The sequence below is a fragment of the Leiobunum rupestre genome, chromosome 8 (assembly GCF_980474605.1).
Source record: "Leiobunum rupestre chromosome 8, qqLeiRupe1.1.hap1, whole genome shotgun sequence".
Lineage (NCBI taxonomy): Eukaryota > Metazoa > Arthropoda > Arachnida > Opiliones > Sclerosomatidae > Leiobunum > Leiobunum rupestre.
In genome coordinates this window covers 8,792,622-8,810,837 of record NC_143391.1, presented here as the reverse complement: position 1 = coordinate 8,810,837, position 18,216 = coordinate 8,792,622, and the positions used below count along the sequence as shown (strand labels likewise).

Genomic DNA, 18,216 nt, shown 5'->3' with positions numbered 1-18,216 from the left:
GAATCTAGAGACAAACGCCTCAACCTGGACACCCCGCTTCTTCGGCATACCCTAAACGACCTAACCCAATTGTGGAGCATGTGGACAGGTACCTCTGCGTGCAATTTCTCTGCCCTTTTTAAACTCGAACCCTTGCGCAGAACAAGAAGCAATGGAGCTAAAATAATAAAACGTCGGGTCCTCACTACCACCCGTCAATGGCATTTCGCAGTTCGAACTGTTAATCATTGGAACTCTATGCCAAAAGATGCCTGCACCACGCGTCGCGGATTCAAAATTTTTGAGCGTGAACATTTTTTAACATAGTATTACGAACATAGTTCCCTGTAATATACCTATTGTTATTTTTTTTAATATTTATTCCTTCCTTTTCTCCCTTTTTATTAATATTATTTAGTATATACCTACTGTATTGTCTTGGACTTACCCAGGGCCGTGCAGAGGTATCCTGGGGCCCGGGGACAAACTGGCTCGCGGGCCCCTTCGATTTGCACCATCCCCCCCCCCCTTGAGCCCTGAAAACCTTTCCCAAGTTATCTTGATTAGCACCCCCCCCCTTGAGCTTCTCCGATGGGCTCTACAGTTACGGGCCCTCCTCGTGGGCCCTTTTCACCCGGGCCCCGGGGATTTTGCCCCCCTGCCCCCCCTCTGCATGGCCCTGGACTTACCGCTACATATAAGCTATCCTAGATTCGTGGTTTTTTTTATTGCAAATAAATAAATAAATACACAAAAAACCGTTTGAATAGCGCGCGTTTGGATTAGTTCTGAATGGCTGCAGCCCAGTGCCGCTTGTAAGAACCTTGGCTCACTTCCGTTCGTGTAATTCCAAAACCCTCCGTTTGGAGCTAAGGCTTATTTTGAGTTTTATCTACTGTTTTAAATTTAAGTCATTTTAGTTAATGGCGAGATAGTCTAAATTTGACACGACGCTGAGGCTGCTCATACCGCAAAAATGCCGGGGGGTAGACGAAACGTCGCAAGTAGATCTGGTACTACCAAATTGTCAACTACTGATGACAAGTAATAAACCAATTCACTAAATTCAATTGTATTTGTTGAAAATGTGAAATGTATTTTTCTTAGGATTTTTCCATCAGGAACAAATAATGATAATCCAATCAATACAAATATGCCAAAACATGTTACAATACCCCATATTCCTGTAGACAGTGAATTTACTTTCGAGTTTCTGGCTTTTGTTTCCGCTGCTATTGCTATGGCAAGCCAGTATTTGAATTTATATCGAACTGTTTGGTGGCTACCACATTCTCACATGGACTATGCTATGGTATTGTGATTGACTGAGAGTTTAGATGGTGGCGTTAAGAATCTGAAGGACATTTTTTTCTTAAAGAATCTCTACCTTATTGATGGGTATGTTGCTGTTTTCTGTCTAATTATGGTAGGAAGAAGATTGCCACTAACAATTTTCAAAAAGGTACTAGAGTTATGGGTGTTAATATAAGTTGCAAAACCCTAATAAAGTGTTCCAACAGATTGCATTTTTTGTATTACCTGGTTCAATACAAGTAACTGCTGCTCAAGTGTCACGTTTTCTTGCCACATTTGCATTAGTTCCCTCATTGGGATGGTGTGTTTATCAAGTTTTTCTTCGACATGGGCTACTAAGTCTTTTTTGTCTGGGATACCCGTAAGATAAAGAGACCAATCAGTTTTGTTAAAAATTACAACATTACGTAACTATTTTAGAGCTTTGGTGTACTTGATCCTTTTTGGGGCAAGTGTCTTGCCAGTTTTAGAGATGCCAAGTTGGCGTTTTGACAGTCTTTCTTCAGCCCAAAAGAGTAAATGGTCTAAACATGATATAGCCACTGTTGGTCATATTTGTTCCTGGTCAGCTGAACCAATTAGAGAAGAAATTGAAAGTCTAAAGAGTGATTTCAATGCCAGACTTAAACACATTTTGTTCAACTCTTTATTGGTTGCTTACTACGCAGCATTTGTTCCATGTTGCCATGCGCAAGTATGCAAGTTTCTATTCCGAGGGAGGGGGCAGTGGTTGTTGATTTTTTTAATATTTTTTTTGAAATCAAAATTCATTTGATTTAAATTAGACTTAATTTTTATTTTGATACATTGCCCTTTTTTAAGCATTAGAAAACTAAAATTTAAATTACTCTTTAATTACTTATTGTAATTTGGTTTCTTTGAATTGCCGTTGCTTAACTAAATTATTGGTACATTTTCCTAAATAAATTAAAGCATAATGGGTGATTTTAAAAAAAGGCATTGGTTTTTTATCGCTAATTTGAACCAAACAATCCTGGAGGGATCAACTACATTTAGAGGATATATAAATTGCATTAGATACTTAACATTTTATATTTTGATTTAGAGTAGCCTTCATTATGACACAATGTGGGTCTCTCAGCATATTGGATTTGTGTGGTTGAGCAATTTCTCCATGTACATCATTTATTGTTTCCCTCCTCGCTATTGCGATACTCTTCATAGAGCTGCATTGCATTTAGGAAGATGGCAGAAAGTTGAATCCAGGAACGTTCATATACCATACAGCCTGTAATGTTAAAATGTGTTTACTGAAGCAAAGTTGTTGCATCTTGTTTTCAATGAAATACCTTTTCAGGTGGTCAGAAACTGCTGTTTGGCAACAGGGTGCATTAGTAAAACATGTCAAAGAAATATACCGAGCAGAGGGAATGACCAATGCTGCTGAACCAGGAAACGCAACTCATGCCAGATTCTATGTACGCAAAGTTCAAACTATAGCTATGAAATGCTTCTAATTGTTTAAATTTTTTTTACAATTAAGGGTGTATTTTCCAATCCAATGGGAGCGATAAGTAGTCTATTGGGACTTCAGGTCACATTAATCATTGCGCTTGTGGTAGTTTTAATCAGATCATCTGAGTGGAATCACATCATAGCAGTGGGCTTACTACTCATGCTCAATTTTCCAACTTTGTTCAAAGTTGCTCGTGCATATCTTGTTTTAGGAAAAATCTATCACGCTGAACAGGTTTTTCAACATAAATTTAGCAGCTGACACCAATTTTTTCCTTCTGTTATTTTTAGCATGTTTGAGTTTTTTGTTCAGACATTTGATTAAATCATCGCACATTATTTTTAAATAACTTATTTCATATTTCAGAACCATAAAAAGAAGAGTTCTTGATTTTTGTTTTTGACAGCCAATGATTGCCATTTTTCATGGAACAATTAAGCTTAAACTTAGTAATGTAAAACATGCTAAAAGATTTTGTAAATATTGTGATATGTAAAAAAAACCACCTATAATTTATCATTAGTGATATCAAAACTTAGGTAAAATACTATAAACCATTTATTTTGCAGTTTAATAAAATGGCAATTTTATACATTTTTGTAAAATTGCACTAATTTATACTGAATAAATTTGAACATTTTAAAATAACGCGATAATTAATGAAGTTGCATATTCAAAATTGGTTTAGATTTAAGTCAGCATCATTAGATTTGCATAATTTCACAACCTTTAGTTTAGAACACAAGAAGCAATTTACATTTCAACAATTAAAAATAGCATGTTATTAGATAATTTTGTTTAGAGAAATGGGAAAACCTTTCATATTAACGATGTCATTAGCAATAGGGAGACAAAAAAAAATGATTAACTACCTCATTTTTACAGGAACTAAGCAACTAACTCAATTTGAGAATTAGCACAAACAACTCGTTACTTAAATGATTCAGATTTGTTGGTTTGTGAACAATGAGGGTTAAATGGCCATATGCATTTTACTTCTTTATTACCTGTTTCTTTTCTTATCTGATGTTTTACCACGATTACGATCGCGTTTTACACGTTTTCTTTCTGGCTCATTAGATGAACTAGAGGAGTCTGAGTCACTAGAGCCACTTGAGCTTTTACGATGCCTTTTCCTCTTTTTATTGCGACTTGTGTCAGAATCTGAAATGAAGAACCACCGCTATAACTCTCCTTATAATATAGAAAGTTTGAAAATTAAAATATTTACCAGAACTAGAGCTTTCGCTCCTTTCTCGTTTCTTTTTACTATCTTTCTTTTTTCTTTTACTCTTTTTTTTCTTTGCTGAGGTACTTTCAGTTGAACCTTGGTTTTTCTGTTTCACCGCCAATTTATTTAGCTTCCTGTAAGTCAAAAGGGTATTTTGAGCTTCTAGCAGGCTTGTAGAAACAATTGAAGGGCGTCCTAATATTCACAATTAAATATGTAATCACAATTAAACCTTTTCCAACTCTATTTAGTCGTTTCAATCTATATTTAAGCTTTTCGATTTAGATTTAATCCAGTTAATTGTGTATATCTGATATAATCTTTGAGGGTGTCCTAATAATCATGATAGTGCGCTGCCCCCTAGGATACAATAAAGAATCAGGAAGAACAAACCTAAGTAATTTTTTCTTTTGTTTTGTGGATAGAGTCTTCAAGAATTCCATTTCAGGGTCTTCTTCTTCAGCATCACTTAACATTTGCTAAGATAGATTGCCATTGCTTTTCCTTTCATTTTGCAAGTGTAGTTTAATTAGATTTAATGGAAATACCTGATTTGCACTATTTGGCGCAAACTGATGTCCAATTACGTCCCTTTTTAGTTGTAGCCCATCTTCTCTCATCTGACGCATTAGTTCGAAAGGATCAATAGAGGCTGTAAACCAGTAAAGTAGGTTTGTAATGGTTAATATTTCCTCAGTATATAAAAGTTACATGTTGATGTTCCATTTTTGCTGGCTTGATTAAATAACGGACACTCTCTATCAGTGTTCAAATGACCCCATTGATGACATTTTATACATCTAACATTTCGAACCTGTGAGTTATATGTTTTAAATAAGAAATTGTTTCAGCTGCTCGATTTATAACTTACAGGAATTCCAAATGGTTGATCACGTATCTCCTTGTTATCTTTTGCGAAACTAATGAGAAAATCAACTGATTTTGTGAGATCTTACTTGTTAAGATCTAAATATAAGAAAGGTATTTATTTACTCTTCTCTGGGTGCATTATATTTTCTTTGCCATTCAAATTTGTATTCTGGCTCATCATCTTCTCTCTAAAAAATATGAGGAATATGTTGAGCTAATAAATTATATAGTTTTATATATATTAGAAAGGATGTTGGATGTTTACCTGATGTTCTAAGGATATTGTAAATGTATTTGTGTGAAAAAAAATAAAATTACACAAGGATAATTTGTTGAAATTAGCACAAATTACCTCTCTTAGCTCCAGGAGGAGCTTCGTACATGAAATTTAACGCTAACTTATCCTTACTTTCATTACTTATTAAAGCTCTAATTGAAAAGAGTAGTAAGATTGTAATACTGGTCATAAAAATTCTCTTTTGACATATATTACTTATTATTATATAGTTCCTGCTCCTTTTCATATTGAACTCTAAGTTCATCCTGTTTCTTTTTATCATTGTCGAGTCTCTGTTCGGCCATCCATGCCTATTGTAAAAATGTGTCAATCACTGAAATATTAAATATGCCTTAAATAAGCAAATCAATTGCGAAACTTGTCAAAGGCCTAAGTCATTGCAATTGGAAAGATTTACCCGTTTAATATTGGACTTCGACCCAGGATGAAATGGTTTTTTACACATATAATTATTGTATCCTTTTCCCATTTTAATTACGATAAAATTATTATATATATCTAATTAAATTAAAATTATTCTTAACATCAAAACTTCATAGTACGCATTCGGGATGCTCCAGCCATTGACATTTTTTTTTTAGAGGAAACTTATGGTGTCGGCCAAAGACCCTAGACACCAAAAGCCATAGGGAATTAATGCTTCAAAGATACAATCGCATCAAACATGACTAGTCCTGACCCCGACCCAAGCCATCTGGTGGTCACATTCGTAACCAAAGAGTAAAGACTATTTAAATTCTTGCAAATAGTCTTTGATCGTAAATTCGTAACCCTTTCGTGGTATCTTAAAATAAATATATTTTATAGTACAATAGAAAGCATTTGTTTGGAAAATGAAATTCCCGTTAGCTCCATTCATTAAGAATTTTTTTTTAAATTCTGTCAGGACCTTGGTCATCAAATCCAAATGCTTTGGTACCGAACCTGTAAACAGGACACATGCATCTATCAGTAGTAAAAAAAATGTACTTTCTCTTAAATCTGTTAATATGGCAGCTTTTTCAATATCAGTAAATTCTCGATACTGCAAAAATTTATTGTGGTTAAAACCTCCAATTGTTGCTCCATGCTTAAATTTTGAAAAAGGTTTGCATAGTTTAGCAGTTTCATCAAAAATAGAGCATTGCCATAGCTCCACAATAAAATATCGTAATTTTGGTACAACTCAAATAAAACTTAAGAAAGAATTGTAAGTATCAAAGGATTTTCTTGGAAATAAATTTTATACCATCAAAAATTAATTATATGTAACTTAAATGAAAAGTAAGTAAAGCAAAAATTGGAGATAGCAACAAAAATTATTTATCATTTAAAATATACACTGTGCCACTCAAAAATATAATCTAAATGCAACTAATCATTACATTTAGAGTCTCTGTTATCTTTGTTAAACCAAATGGAGATAAATTAACTGTACAAGGAAAGGAAGGAGACAGTTTATTAGATGTTGTGGTTGACAAGAATGTGGATATAGATGGTTTTGGTATGTGTGGTCTAGGAACAGTTAGTCAAATTTTAAATTTTGTTAAATTTAGGAGCTTGTGAAGGTACATTAGCCTGTTCAACATGCCATTTAATATTCAGTCAAGAAGATTATAATAGAATAAAAGATAAACCAACAGATGAAGAATTGGATATGTTAGACTTGGCATTTGGATTAACTGATACGTAAAGAACTTTTTTAATATGTATACTCATTGGAAATTTTCTTAATGATGGATTTTAGCTCTAGACTTGGATGTCAAGTGTTCCTTTGTAAAGATATAGAAGATTTAGAAGTAATAGTACCAGAAACTATAAATGACATTCGCCAATCATAAAAACTGATAAATTAAAATATTTCATAAAATCTTGTTTTTGCAAAAATGTTTATTTAGTTGTTTGAATGTGTTATTTCATAAATAAATTTTCTAGTTATATTTTTTACTGAAGATTTTAAATTAACTGATTAATTTAATAAAAAAGACGCACAAATTGTATTTTAAGATTTTTTAACTTTATTGTATATACTAAATATGGCTTGAAGGTACAATCAATATTGATAACTATCATCTATGGTTAAAGGGTTTGAGGCTAAGGAAACACCTGCCAAAATGTTTAAAACTGAAAACAGATGAGGTGGAACCTTTAGGCATGTGTAATTGCTTAAGAAAAAACCACAAAATATTGGTAGTAATTTTCCACATAAAATTTGGTACCAGTGCAATTTTTTCTCTATAACATTTATCAGTAGCTAATGCAAAAGGAAAAATGTTGTAAAACTTATACTACACAATTAAGTAGAAATTTAATTTTATAAGGTCTATTTCTTTAATGTTACGTACTTACAAAAAACTATATAAAATTGTTGGTTTGCAAGAAAATTTTTATTTAATGGTGAATATGACACAATTAGGTATATGAAAGTAAGTAAAAGTATGATTTTAGCATTACCTCTATGCTGCGTGATATTATGAAATTAAGGGTAAATTTTGGGTAGTTAGTATGCTATGGTTTAGTTTCAATGGAGTAAAATAATTTTGAATTTCATGTGTGCACTTCAGAATAAAGGAACCATTCTCAAGTCGGTTTAAAACCGGTGATATTGGAAAGTTCTTTCAAAGCGGCTTACGGTTTCTCTTAAATCATCCATAACTCTATTTCCACTTGGCATCATACCTTGCCCACCTCCTCCAAAAAGTCCAAGATGCTGAAGAATAGCAATCAACTCGTTTTGAGGAACATTGGCCATTCCCATTCCAGTAAGAGCAGAAGCTATATTTTGAGCTAAAGAAAGCTTATCCCCAATTGGTCCTTGTCTGTACATTCCTGGTTCTGGACGTTGCTGCAATCCTGGAGTATTAGAAAATAGCCCACCAGTTGGTTTATAGTTGTTAAGTATTCTGGTCAATGTAGAATTCAACTTTTGAGCAACAACATTTAGGTCTTCATTGGGTTTTGCAGGTATTTGTTGCATACTGTTGGTATCCTGTTGCTTTTGCCAACCTTGTGTTTGCTGATTTGGAACACCACTTGGGGTTGAAATAGTTGCGCTCCTCCAAGTATCTTGGGTAAAATTTTTGGAGTTGTTTCCCCTATTATTACCAGCACCTAAATTTCTACCTAACTGATTGCTGTTATCACTAGTGCCACTAGACAAATTTCTAATAGGATTCCACCTAGAAGACCGGTTTTCAAGATGTCTAGCAGATGAATCGGTGCTTGAGTGAGTGGTGCCACCTGTTATTTCTAAACCACGATTACCAGACAAAGCGGCAGTAGCTGCTAATGGATGGACAGATGACGATGTTCCCGTTTTAACAATTCCAAATCGCGAACTACTTTGACCGGGATTTGATGTTTCCCTAGATATAGCTGTTGTTAAGCCAGATGATAGCCCGGGTCTTTCAGGATTTTGCCACGATGACACAGATGAACCACTAATACCACTGATAGGAATCTGACCTAAATTTCCTTCAAAAGCACTTCTAGCAGCAGAAATGTTGCTCCAACCACCAATATTTAAAGGTTCTGGATCATTGAATCCACTAACAGACACAGAAGGAAGATTTGATGTTTCAAATCCTAAGTTAGCAATATTTTGAGGTGCAGAAGGCATATGTGAAACACTTGTGTTGCTAAAGGACTCTTTTTTAGAAAGAGATCCGGTGATTAGAACCTGTTGCAAGGCTTGCTTTTCTTTAAAGGCATTGCTTTGAATCCAATCTAACCCAGATGCGGCTCTTGGAAGACTTGACACATTAGGCCTACTACTAGTGGATAACTCCACTTGCTGCCGCCAAATATCATCTGCTGTTGTTTTGGGTGTGTTTGTATCACGGTAAGCAATACCATCATTTTGACTTACTGGTATCAAATTATCAGTTTTTTGAGATTTATTAAACACCGTGACTGAAACATAATTCTTGTTAGTTAAATACACAAGAGTACCAAATTAAAGAAAAATGAAATTGTAACTTTATTAAAGACTTAACTAAATAAGGTATGTTGTTTTTCATTTGATGTACTTACCTGATATATTATCGGCTCTTTCAAGAAGATCTCTACCGTAGTCCATTCCTCTTTTATCTATTTCAAGAATTGGTTTAATTTAACATCATATTAAACCAGACAATCAAAGGTAGTTGTAAATATTTTACTTTCTACATAGATAAACTAAGTTCAATATAAAATAATTACCTTCTGGGTTATTTCCTGGCCAAGTGTCTTGATTACTCCAAATGTCACTCTGCAAAGTTCTGTTCTCCATTAGAAGCTCTTGTTCTTCGTCATGACTTTTGTGCCAGCTCTCCCAAAAATTTTCACTTTTCTTTTCAGGAGGTATCAAAACTTTTCTCACATTGGTTCCCTGAATATCCGGTTGATATGGATCCAGACGACCACGTTTTAAAGTCAAATCATTGTCAAAAGTTGAAGGAACTTTTCTTTTAGAACTGGATGCAAAAATTCCACCACGTTGGAAAAGATCATCATTAGAACCAGTTGCAGTAGATGGAAAATTAAATACAGGTTTAGCACTATGCAGATCAACTTGGCCTTGTGCATTAAATAATTTGAATCTTGCAGCATAATCTTGGTTTTGCGCTAAAATCTGAGGTATGTTACTTTTAGTTCCTGTTATCATATCCTCATCAACAACCACAACATTTCCCTGTCGAGTATAAGGCAGAGGCAATGAAGGGTTGAACAAATTTCTGTCTGGACTTCTACTTCGTCTGTTCCTTGGAGATTTATCTCTATATCGTGGAGATACACTCATCCGTAAAGGAGATTTTCGAAATTCATTGTACCTTGTAGATCCTATTCCAGAGGTTAGAGGTGATCTAGATCTACCTCTAGTTCGAAGAGGGGATCTCCTTGGTGATATGCGTCTTTGAGGAGACCTACTACGTGATGATCGCCTGACTGGAGACCTTCTTGGAGACAATCTTCTTAGTGGTGATCGTCTAGGCGAGAGTCTAGATCTCAACGGTGATCTTCTGGGCGACAGCCTGGATCTCAACGGTGATCTTCTGGGCGACAGCCTGGATCTCAACGGTGATCTTCTAGGCGACAGCCTGGATCTCAACGGTGATCTTCTAGGCGACAGCCTGGATCTCAACGGGGATCTTCTGGGCGACAGCCTGGATCTCAACGGGGATCTTCTAGGCGACAGCCTGGATCTCAAAGGTGATCTTCTAGGCGACAGCCTGGATCTTAACGGTGATCTTCTAGGCGACAGCCTGGATCTTAATGGTGATCTCCTTGGAGAAAGTCTTGACCTCAGGGGTGATCTTCTTGGTGACAACCTTGATCTTAATGGCGATCTTCTTGGTGACAGCCTCGACCTCAGTGGTGATCTTCTGGGTGACAGCCTTGCTCTCAAGGGTGATCGTCTAGGAGATAGCCTTGACTTCAGAGGTGATCTTCTTGGTGAAAGCTTAGACCTAATGGGCGATCTTGGAGAAAGTTTTCTCAATGGTCTTGGAGAATTTTTCCTTTGAGAGAATGGTGACCGCCTTCTTGGTGAACGAGATCTCCGAGGACTTCTAGATGATCGGTTATCATTATTTTTTGATTGTGAAGAATTTCTTCTAATAGGAGATTTTTTTGTTGTTGCTGTACTGATACTTTTAGCAGACATCTTCCTTTTTGAGTCAGCATCTGTTTTGTCATCAGATTTCTCTACTACTTTTTTCACATCAATTTTTGCACTTTTCACATCTCCAGCTTCAAACTTTGAAATTGCAGATTGCTTATTCAAAGATATGTACGTTTTGGTGGGAGATGTGTTAGTAGATAATTTGTTTACTTTTGACACAGCCCCTTTTTTATCACCTGGACTAGATTTGGTTTGTGGTTTCCCTTTTGGGTCAACTGATTTCTTAAAATCGCAGGTTTTAACTTCAGATTTCTTTTTGCTATCAGTTGAATCTTTGGAACTTTCAGCAATTCGTTTCTGTCTTAAATCTCCTAATGTTTCAACTTTAGCCAACTTCTCAAAAATTTGAGGAAATAACTTAGAAGATAAACTAGGATGGCGCATCCTTCGGATTCTTTCATTGACATCTCTCAACCTTAAAGTGTACCAATGGTGGGAGGTTATCAACATCAATCTAGTTGTATCATTAACTGATTTGGCAACTGAAGAGCACAATTCATCCAGTGCATTCAAGTATTCCTTGGGCCATGACGCAAACGCAACTGATGGAAATTGAAGCCAGCAATCCAAAGAAGTGACCCTCTTTCAATTAAAGTTTCAATTTTTGTTAGGCAAAAAAATGGACGGATTTGATTTTAAAGTATTTAAGCTTTTTTAAATCTAATTTCTTTTCAAATAAAAGTTTCTTATACTCAAGGATTGTTTCGTGTAACAGTATCTTCCCAGCCCTTGAAAAGGGTAGTGTATGAAATACTGTACATTAAATTGTACATGTAATTAATTACAAAAGTACCATTTATAACTTGCTTAGATAAATATGCAATTAAGTTTAATCTCAATGCAATATTATGAAAAATTATATCCTAAAACTAATCATTTCAGAGTGGAAAGTAAATGAACCTAGCATCTACATTCAACAACTTTATCTCTCTTGGAGCTAATATTTAGTAAGGAATTATGACCAAATTTGTATGAAGTTTCTTTAAGGGTAAAACTAGTTTATATGAAAAACCCCATACTCTATCTAACCAAGGTAATATTGATAAGGATGTATTTATTGCCAGGAGAAAGTTTAGCTTCAAAGAAGAAAACTCCTGACATACTTGTAATGCAAGACAATTATGATAAAGTAAATTTAAAAACAAACCATAAACTCCAATTTATGACGGATTCCACAAAGGTGGTTCAATAGTTTTTCAACATCGAGGATAGTTCTGCACAATGAACAAAAGTACCTTGGCGGCGTTCTCCCATCTTCTTTCCAAACTTCAACCATATAATCAAACCCTAAAGAAAAAAGTTATTTAATAAGGAGAACACTATGGGTTTGTATTTTATTTTTGAACACATGGAAGCAAGTCACAATATTTGATACTTAAATTATTTAAATATATTCTTGCTTACCAACAAGTGGTCCCTTGAAATTTTTGAACAATCCTACTTCTATAACAGCAGGTTTTCCTAACTGGATTCCTAAACACAAAAAGTGTAACTGATCTTTGTAGCATATTAAAAGTTATAACAAAAGATGCTAAATAAATAAACTTAAAATTACCTCGAATAAAAGGCTTGTGGAAAGTAAATTTCTTGTTTACATCACTGTCTTTGTTATCACTCTAAAGGTAAAAACGTTTTCAGACAATAATTATACTGGTAAGAACAAATATAAAATATTTACCACAATATCACCAACTGCTTCATCCATTATCTTCCAGCCATCAGACAAGTCAATCTGTTCCAATTCTTTTGCCTCAACAGTATTTGGAGAGGTTTCACCAATTTCGAAATTGCCTTTCACATTGAGGGTCACTTTTACTGGTTCAAGTTTAACAAATGAATCTTTTAAAACTACGTTGCATTTAAGAGCGAGTGCTATATCTTCTTTGCTCATTTCCTTTCGTAAACTTCCAGAATTTTGCTTCCCTTTTGACTGTTCATCTTTCGCCGATTTTACTTTTGATCTTCCTGTTAGAGATTCCTTCTTGGCGGTAATAGCATTCTTATTTTCATCCTTGTCAACTTTACCACTTTCCTTTGTCAGATTAATTTGTTTTGGTGCTACAGGTTTTGATTTAATAGAACTTTCGGTTTTGACAGCTTCACTACCTATAATACTGCTAGTGTTGGATACATTTTTTTTCTTAAGACCATGCTTGCAAGAAACTACCTGTTTCTTTTCCAAAACTGTTACATTCAGGATCGTCTTTTTTGACTCGCTGGTTATTTTACACTGATCTTTTTTAGTCTCAGTTTTTAATTTAGACAGAGTACTAAAATCTTCGTCAGTTTTAGTTTTTTCAGCAGTAAGAGCTTCTCCTTCAACAATTTCATTTTTATCCAACACCAAGATTGGTATTATGCTACCAGATATTTTTTCACCATCTAAAACTGAGTAGTTCTCCTTTTCTTTGCCAGAATTAGTGGTAAATTCACAATTTTTGTTATCATATTTAACATGTTTTTCAATGCTAGTTGAAGCTTCAATTTCAGAAACTGCATTTTCCTTTATGTCAATTACATACTTTGTCGAATTATCAATGTTGTCTTTAAATAAAATTTCAGTATTCGCTTGAGCTTGAATCTTACTCTTCTTATCTATTTGTGCAGAAGAACTTGGTCCTTTACTAGTTTTAACTTCTTTTGTTTCATTTTCATCAGCTGTTTCATTGTCTTCCAAAAGTAAACGAGAATTAGAGTCATCAGAATCACCCTCTTTAAGACATTCATCAAAAGTTTCCAGAGTTTCTTTATCTTCAACATCATCGTCAATGTCTTCCTCACATTCTAGGTCATCCAATGACTCACCTTCATTGTCATCCAGTGCTTCATCCCCTTCAACATCTTTCACCTTATCCACAATATCACATTCAACTCCTTCTACTTCACTGAATTTATTGTCATCCTTAGTAATTTCTCCACTTTCAAATTTTCCTTCACCAGTAGTGGCATCATCTTTCACCAAAACAGCGCCTTCATCATCATCTGCCAATAAAGCATCTTCAGCAGAATTTTCGTCATTATTTGCCAACATGGAATCTTCAGCAACATTTTCTTCATCTTCATCCCCCAATGCAGCATCTTCAGCCACATTTTCTTCATCTTCATCCGCCAATGCGACATCTTCAGCAACATTGTCTTCATCTTCATCCGCCAATGCGCCATCTTCAGTAACATTTTCATCATCTTCATCCACCAGTGCGGCATCATCAGCAGTAATTTCTTCATGTTCATCCGCCAATGGGGCATCTTCAGCAGTATTTTCTTCATCTTCATCCACCAATGCGGCACCTTCAGCAGTATTTTCTTCATCTTCATCCGCCATTACGGCATCTTCAGCAGTATTTTCTTCATCTTCATCCACCAATGCGGCACCTTCAGCAGTATTTTCTTCATCTCCATCCACCAATGCGGCACCTTCAGCAGTATTTTCTTCATCTTCATCCACCAATGCGGCATCTTCAGCAGTATTTTCTTCATCTTCATCCACCAATGCAACATTTTCGGCATCCGCCAATGCAACATCTTCGTCATCCGTCAATGCAGAATCTTCGTTATCCTCTTCCTCCAATGGAACATCTTCAGGGGAGTTTCCAACATCTTCATCCACAATATTTCCATCATTAACTGCAATATCTTCTGCAATATCTTCTTCATTACCATCTTCCTCCAAAATTTCTACATCATTTTCCTCCAATATTTGAACATTATCCTGATTTCCATCATTGACTTCGTAATCGGAATTACAAGTCTTCTTTTCAACAGGATCGGCTTCATTTTTCACTTTTAATTTATTTTCAAAATTTTTATCAGCTACCGATTCACTGGGTTTCATTTTATTAGAGCCACTTTCAGTTTCAATTACTTTATCAATTTCTACTTTGGCTTCTTGAGGAAAAATTTCCACCTTTTCATTAGAGTTTTCTAGTGACAGCTTTTCATCTGATGTATTCACAATGTTATTTTCCTCCAGAGTAGTGCTATCTAGTACGACATTTGATTTAGATATATTCTCTTCAAATTCAATGTCTGCAGCCACCTCAACATTATCAGCGGTTTGTTTTTCTGGTTTATCCAAAGAATCAATTTTACTCTCAACTTTAGGATCACTTTTCAATACTCTCTTTAGGGGAATGACTGGTTTTATTTTTAAGGTTTTAGGACTAGAAAAGTCAAAATCATTTTCACTACCCGCAGATGAGATATCTTCAAATTCAAGATCACTGCCATTTATTGAACAATCTGAGATATCCTCTAAGGCTGAATTAATACTCTTTCCTTTCGATGGACTACACGAAATTTGGTTAACATCCTTAATCTCATCATCAGAATCAAATTCGTTTCCACTAGTTATATCTTCAAGATCATCAGCTGAATTTTTTCCATCAAAAATTTCATTTTCTGATTTTGATTCAGGTGACTTGATTATACCTAAATTTTTTAGATCTCTGCTCCTAGTGTGTCTTGGTGTAGATGAATTGTTTGGATTACTTTTGATTTTACTGCAAGTAGCAGTATTGACACTTGCATCATCTACTTTAGTTAGAACAGTCACGGCTAATCGCGCTGATTTTCTAGCACGACCTCTACCTCTCGGAATTGAAATTCCACGCTTACGGGGAGCTCTCCTAGCTGGCATTGTATTTGATTCCTGTGATAAATGAACTAATTTCATCATTGATACAAGTACAAATAAAAATATATTAGACACAAATTATAGGATTTCTCACAATTGAACATAAAATTCAAAAACAATTGTTAGTAGTTCACTTTTTAAGTGTCCTATGTAAATATTATTCTTGGCCAGTGGCGTAGCCAGAAATTCCTCAAGGGGGTCGAAATATGTGAATGTTAAGAGGGGGTCGAGAAGTGGGTGGAAATTTAGTACAGTCAAAGGTCTACGCCACTGTTCTTGGCCCAAGTGGAATTAGCCAAAAAGATATCAGAATAAATCATTCCTTATACTGAGATTTTTAAGGAACTAGCAACCATAAAAGCTCTTGCGAAAAATAAAGAAAGGAACGATAATTGTTCAGCAAAAACTTCAACAAATAATTTGACCTTGCAATGAGAATTTAATTTTGCTATAGTTATACATATACCTAATGCATAGTATAAAACCAAATAAAAAATTACTTAAAAAGGGTTTAGAAAAGTTTAATTGCTTACTAAAGTTTAAACTGATATAACCATTAATTTCTCTTTAAAATTAGGATAAAGGTTTATCTAATGAAGCTGTGGTGTAGCTTGTTAAGTATAAAATTACTCTCAATAAGTTTCTATTATATCATTATAATTAAATCATATCGTTTCAACCAACTTCTACACTCAAGCTGATTCAGAAACCACAGTAAGGACTCAGCAAAATGTAGTCATTCGCTAATCGCCATGGCCATCATGATCTGATCATCAAAACGAAAACAATCTCAGTCTCAGCAGAGCCTTTAGTCCTTAATCAGTATAATCATGCTTAACGCTTGGATTAATAATATGTAACATATTATTAATCCAAGCTTAACGTGATAATTTTGGCAAAGGCTTAAATTCCTAAAACTTAGAAAAAAAAAACCTTTTTCAATTTTAAATTAGTAAATTCTTACCAATGCTTAAGAATACTAAAAATTTCGAAAAACACTTATCAAGCCATGCGATAAAAAAAAACTAAAGATTAATATAATATTTTAAAGCAGACACTGAGGCTACTCCAGCTTTCATTAAATTCATTACGACTACGAGCAAGAAACTAGCTTAAGCCTTAACTTCCTTAAGCCCGTAACACGGCCAACTTTGATGACGCGCTGTTCGCGAAATTACGCGAGCAAGGATTTTACCGCTATAACGATCGTGGCGCTGAACTCATACAGTTTTTGGATTCAATGCAAAGCGGGTGTTCAAATAAGTTTTCGTAATTTTTTTTATTAAACCAATGGCATAGATAGCATGGGTGGCACCCGGTGCGGATATCATGGTGCGCTAATTACTAGTCAAAACGTGTAAAAAGGTTCTTTCGAATTTCTCTACTATCTCTAGTTTGTGTAAGTTTTTTTTTCACGGTCGCATTGAGTCGGGAATATATAACTAGAGATACAATCACGGCTTCAGAAATCGGGGTTTCGCAGGACCCATTCTCAACTGACTGTAAACTTTTTCATTCGGGGGTGGCGCCTACTATCTTTTCCAAAAAACTATAATTTTGCAAATGTCGTCTGCTTATATACTTTTTTGTATTTAGATATTTAAGTTACTGGGAAGAAACTCAAAATAACGTTTAATATTCTGATTATAATAAAAAGTAAATATTGTATTATTCTAACATAACTCCAAACTGTTAGAATGAAAATAACTTTTGGCCTTTGAAAAATATCAATTTAGTATTTTCCTAATGCATTCCCTTTTCACCTTCTCATTAATATTCTTCGCTATTTTACTGAGTTTTAAGTCGGTGTAAAAGTTAATTACTTTAGGGACGGGGAAAATTAAATGATATAATTCAAATCCACCTTTTGGTCAAACATGTGAACATTCAAATCTGAGAGACAAGTTTCATCACGGTCAAATATGATTATGGTCAAAATTATTCCCCGCAAATTATTATTTAAAAAGTTATGGTCAAACATGTGAACATTCAAATCTGAGAGACAAGTTTCATCACGGTCAAATATGATTATGGTCAAAATTATTCCCCGCAAATTATTATTTAAAAAGTTATGGTTACTTAAACGAAAAGTCTAACCCGCCCCTCCTGGGATCCAAAGACTCTATACATTGTCGCCTGACGGCGCCGCGCACTAACTTTCGCTCGAGCCAACTAAATTATACAAAGCCTGTGCGCGCTCAAATTTTCCCTATTTATTTTGGACCTTTTAAGGACGCCAACGATTTCCGTTTGAGTACGCTGCTAGTTATCCCAATAACCTCACGGCGTCTGCTGCACTTCCTAAAACGCGGTTCATGGAGTCAAGGAGGATAGGAAGGGAGGCGAAGTAGGAGGGATGAATGCGCTAGTATCCTTGTAAGACGTTTAGCGCGAACTCAGCGGGAAAATTTCGGAAAAATGGCGGCAACACGTAGCGTAGTGGCACGGCCAACTTCGATCACGCGTACCGCGCTTTAGTGGCCCATAGAAATCTCATAGGTAACTAGAATGCTGCCGTGTAACTGGCAAATGGGCCAAACGCCGATGCAGACTATAGCCAGATCTCATCCAATCAGAGCTCAAAGAGTGGTTCTGCCACGAATTTAATGTCACCAGAGAGAATGACGTCACCTATCTCCCGCTATAGTAGCGGAACCAAGGAGGATTATTATCCTCCTTGGCGGAACCACTCTACGGCCTCTCATTGGCTGAAGGTTCAAGGCGAACTGGCGTCAAGCTCGGCCGTAGGCGGCAGCATTCTAGTTACCTATGA

At 35.3% G+C, this 18,216-nt stretch overlaps 4 protein-coding genes across 10 annotated transcripts; 2 read left to right on the top strand and 2 right to left on the bottom strand.

Moving 5' to 3' along the window:
- The first annotated feature begins 859 nt into the window (after positions 1–859).
- Positions 860–3,166, top strand: LOC149932329 (transmembrane protein 39A-B). The gene is made up of 8 exons (XM_090155601.1): positions 860–1,023; positions 1,087–1,291; positions 1,358–1,441; positions 1,500–1,654; positions 1,714–1,987; positions 2,360–2,544; positions 2,612–2,732; positions 2,798–3,166. The coding sequence occupies exons 1-8, from the start codon at positions 956–958 to the stop codon at positions 3,029–3,031; spliced, it is 1,326 nt and encodes a 441-aa protein (XP_090011727.1). The 5' UTR covers positions 860–955; the 3' UTR covers positions 3,032–3,166.
- A 144-nt stretch (positions 3,167–3,310) lies between these two features.
- On the bottom strand, positions 3,311–5,927 carry LOC149932328 (corepressor of RBPJ and splicing regulator). The gene is made up of 11 exons (XM_090156835.1): positions 5,821–5,927; positions 5,567–5,700; positions 5,365–5,459; positions 5,224–5,300; positions 4,995–5,055; positions 4,873–4,921; positions 4,713–4,815; positions 4,550–4,653; positions 4,395–4,480; positions 4,002–4,135; positions 3,311–3,934 (listed from the first exon to the last, which is right to left on the bottom strand). The coding sequence occupies exons 2-11, from the start codon at positions 5,636–5,638 to the stop codon at positions 3,774–3,776; spliced, it is 942 nt and encodes a 313-aa protein (XP_090012961.1). The 5' UTR covers positions 5,639–5,700; positions 5,821–5,927; the 3' UTR covers positions 3,311–3,773.
- Fdx2 (Adrenodoxin-like protein 2, mitochondrial Ferredoxin 2) lies at positions 5,823–7,095 on the top strand. 3 transcript variants are annotated; one of them, XM_090156833.1, is made up of 4 exons: positions 5,823–6,134; positions 6,540–6,652; positions 6,705–6,837; positions 6,896–7,095. In XM_090156833.1, the coding sequence occupies exons 1-4, from the start codon at positions 6,109–6,111 to the stop codon at positions 6,987–6,989; spliced, it is 366 nt and encodes a 121-aa protein (XP_090012959.1). In that variant the 5' UTR covers positions 5,823–6,108; the 3' UTR covers positions 6,990–7,095. The 3 variants fall into 3 exon arrangements, with proteins under 3 accessions (XP_090012959.1, XP_090012958.1, XP_090012960.1); XM_090156832.1 differs by having other exon boundaries at positions 5,823–6,358; XM_090156834.1 differs by lacking the exon at positions 5,823–6,134 and having other exon boundaries at positions 6,517–6,652.
- A 270-nt stretch (positions 7,096–7,365) lies between these two features.
- On the bottom strand, positions 7,366–16,526 carry LOC149932326 (uncharacterized). 5 transcript variants are annotated; one of them, XM_090156829.1, is made up of 9 exons: positions 16,408–16,526; positions 12,489–15,458; positions 12,366–12,426; positions 12,215–12,283; positions 11,958–12,097; positions 10,158–11,392; positions 9,349–10,097; positions 9,181–9,237; positions 7,366–9,060 (listed from the first exon to the last, which is right to left on the bottom strand). In XM_090156829.1, exons 2-9 carry the CDS (start codon positions 15,444–15,446, stop codon positions 7,739–7,741), a joined length of 6,591 nt encoding a protein of 2,196 aa, XP_090012955.1. In that variant the 5' UTR covers positions 15,447–15,458; positions 16,408–16,526; the 3' UTR covers positions 7,366–7,738. The 5 variants fall into 5 exon arrangements, with proteins under 5 accessions (XP_090012955.1, XP_090012956.1, XP_090012957.1 ...); XM_090156830.1 differs by having other exon boundaries at positions 10,191–11,392; XM_090156831.1 differs by having other exon boundaries at positions 9,349–10,104; positions 10,219–11,392.
- Between the last annotated feature and the right edge of the window lie 1,690 nt (positions 16,527–18,216).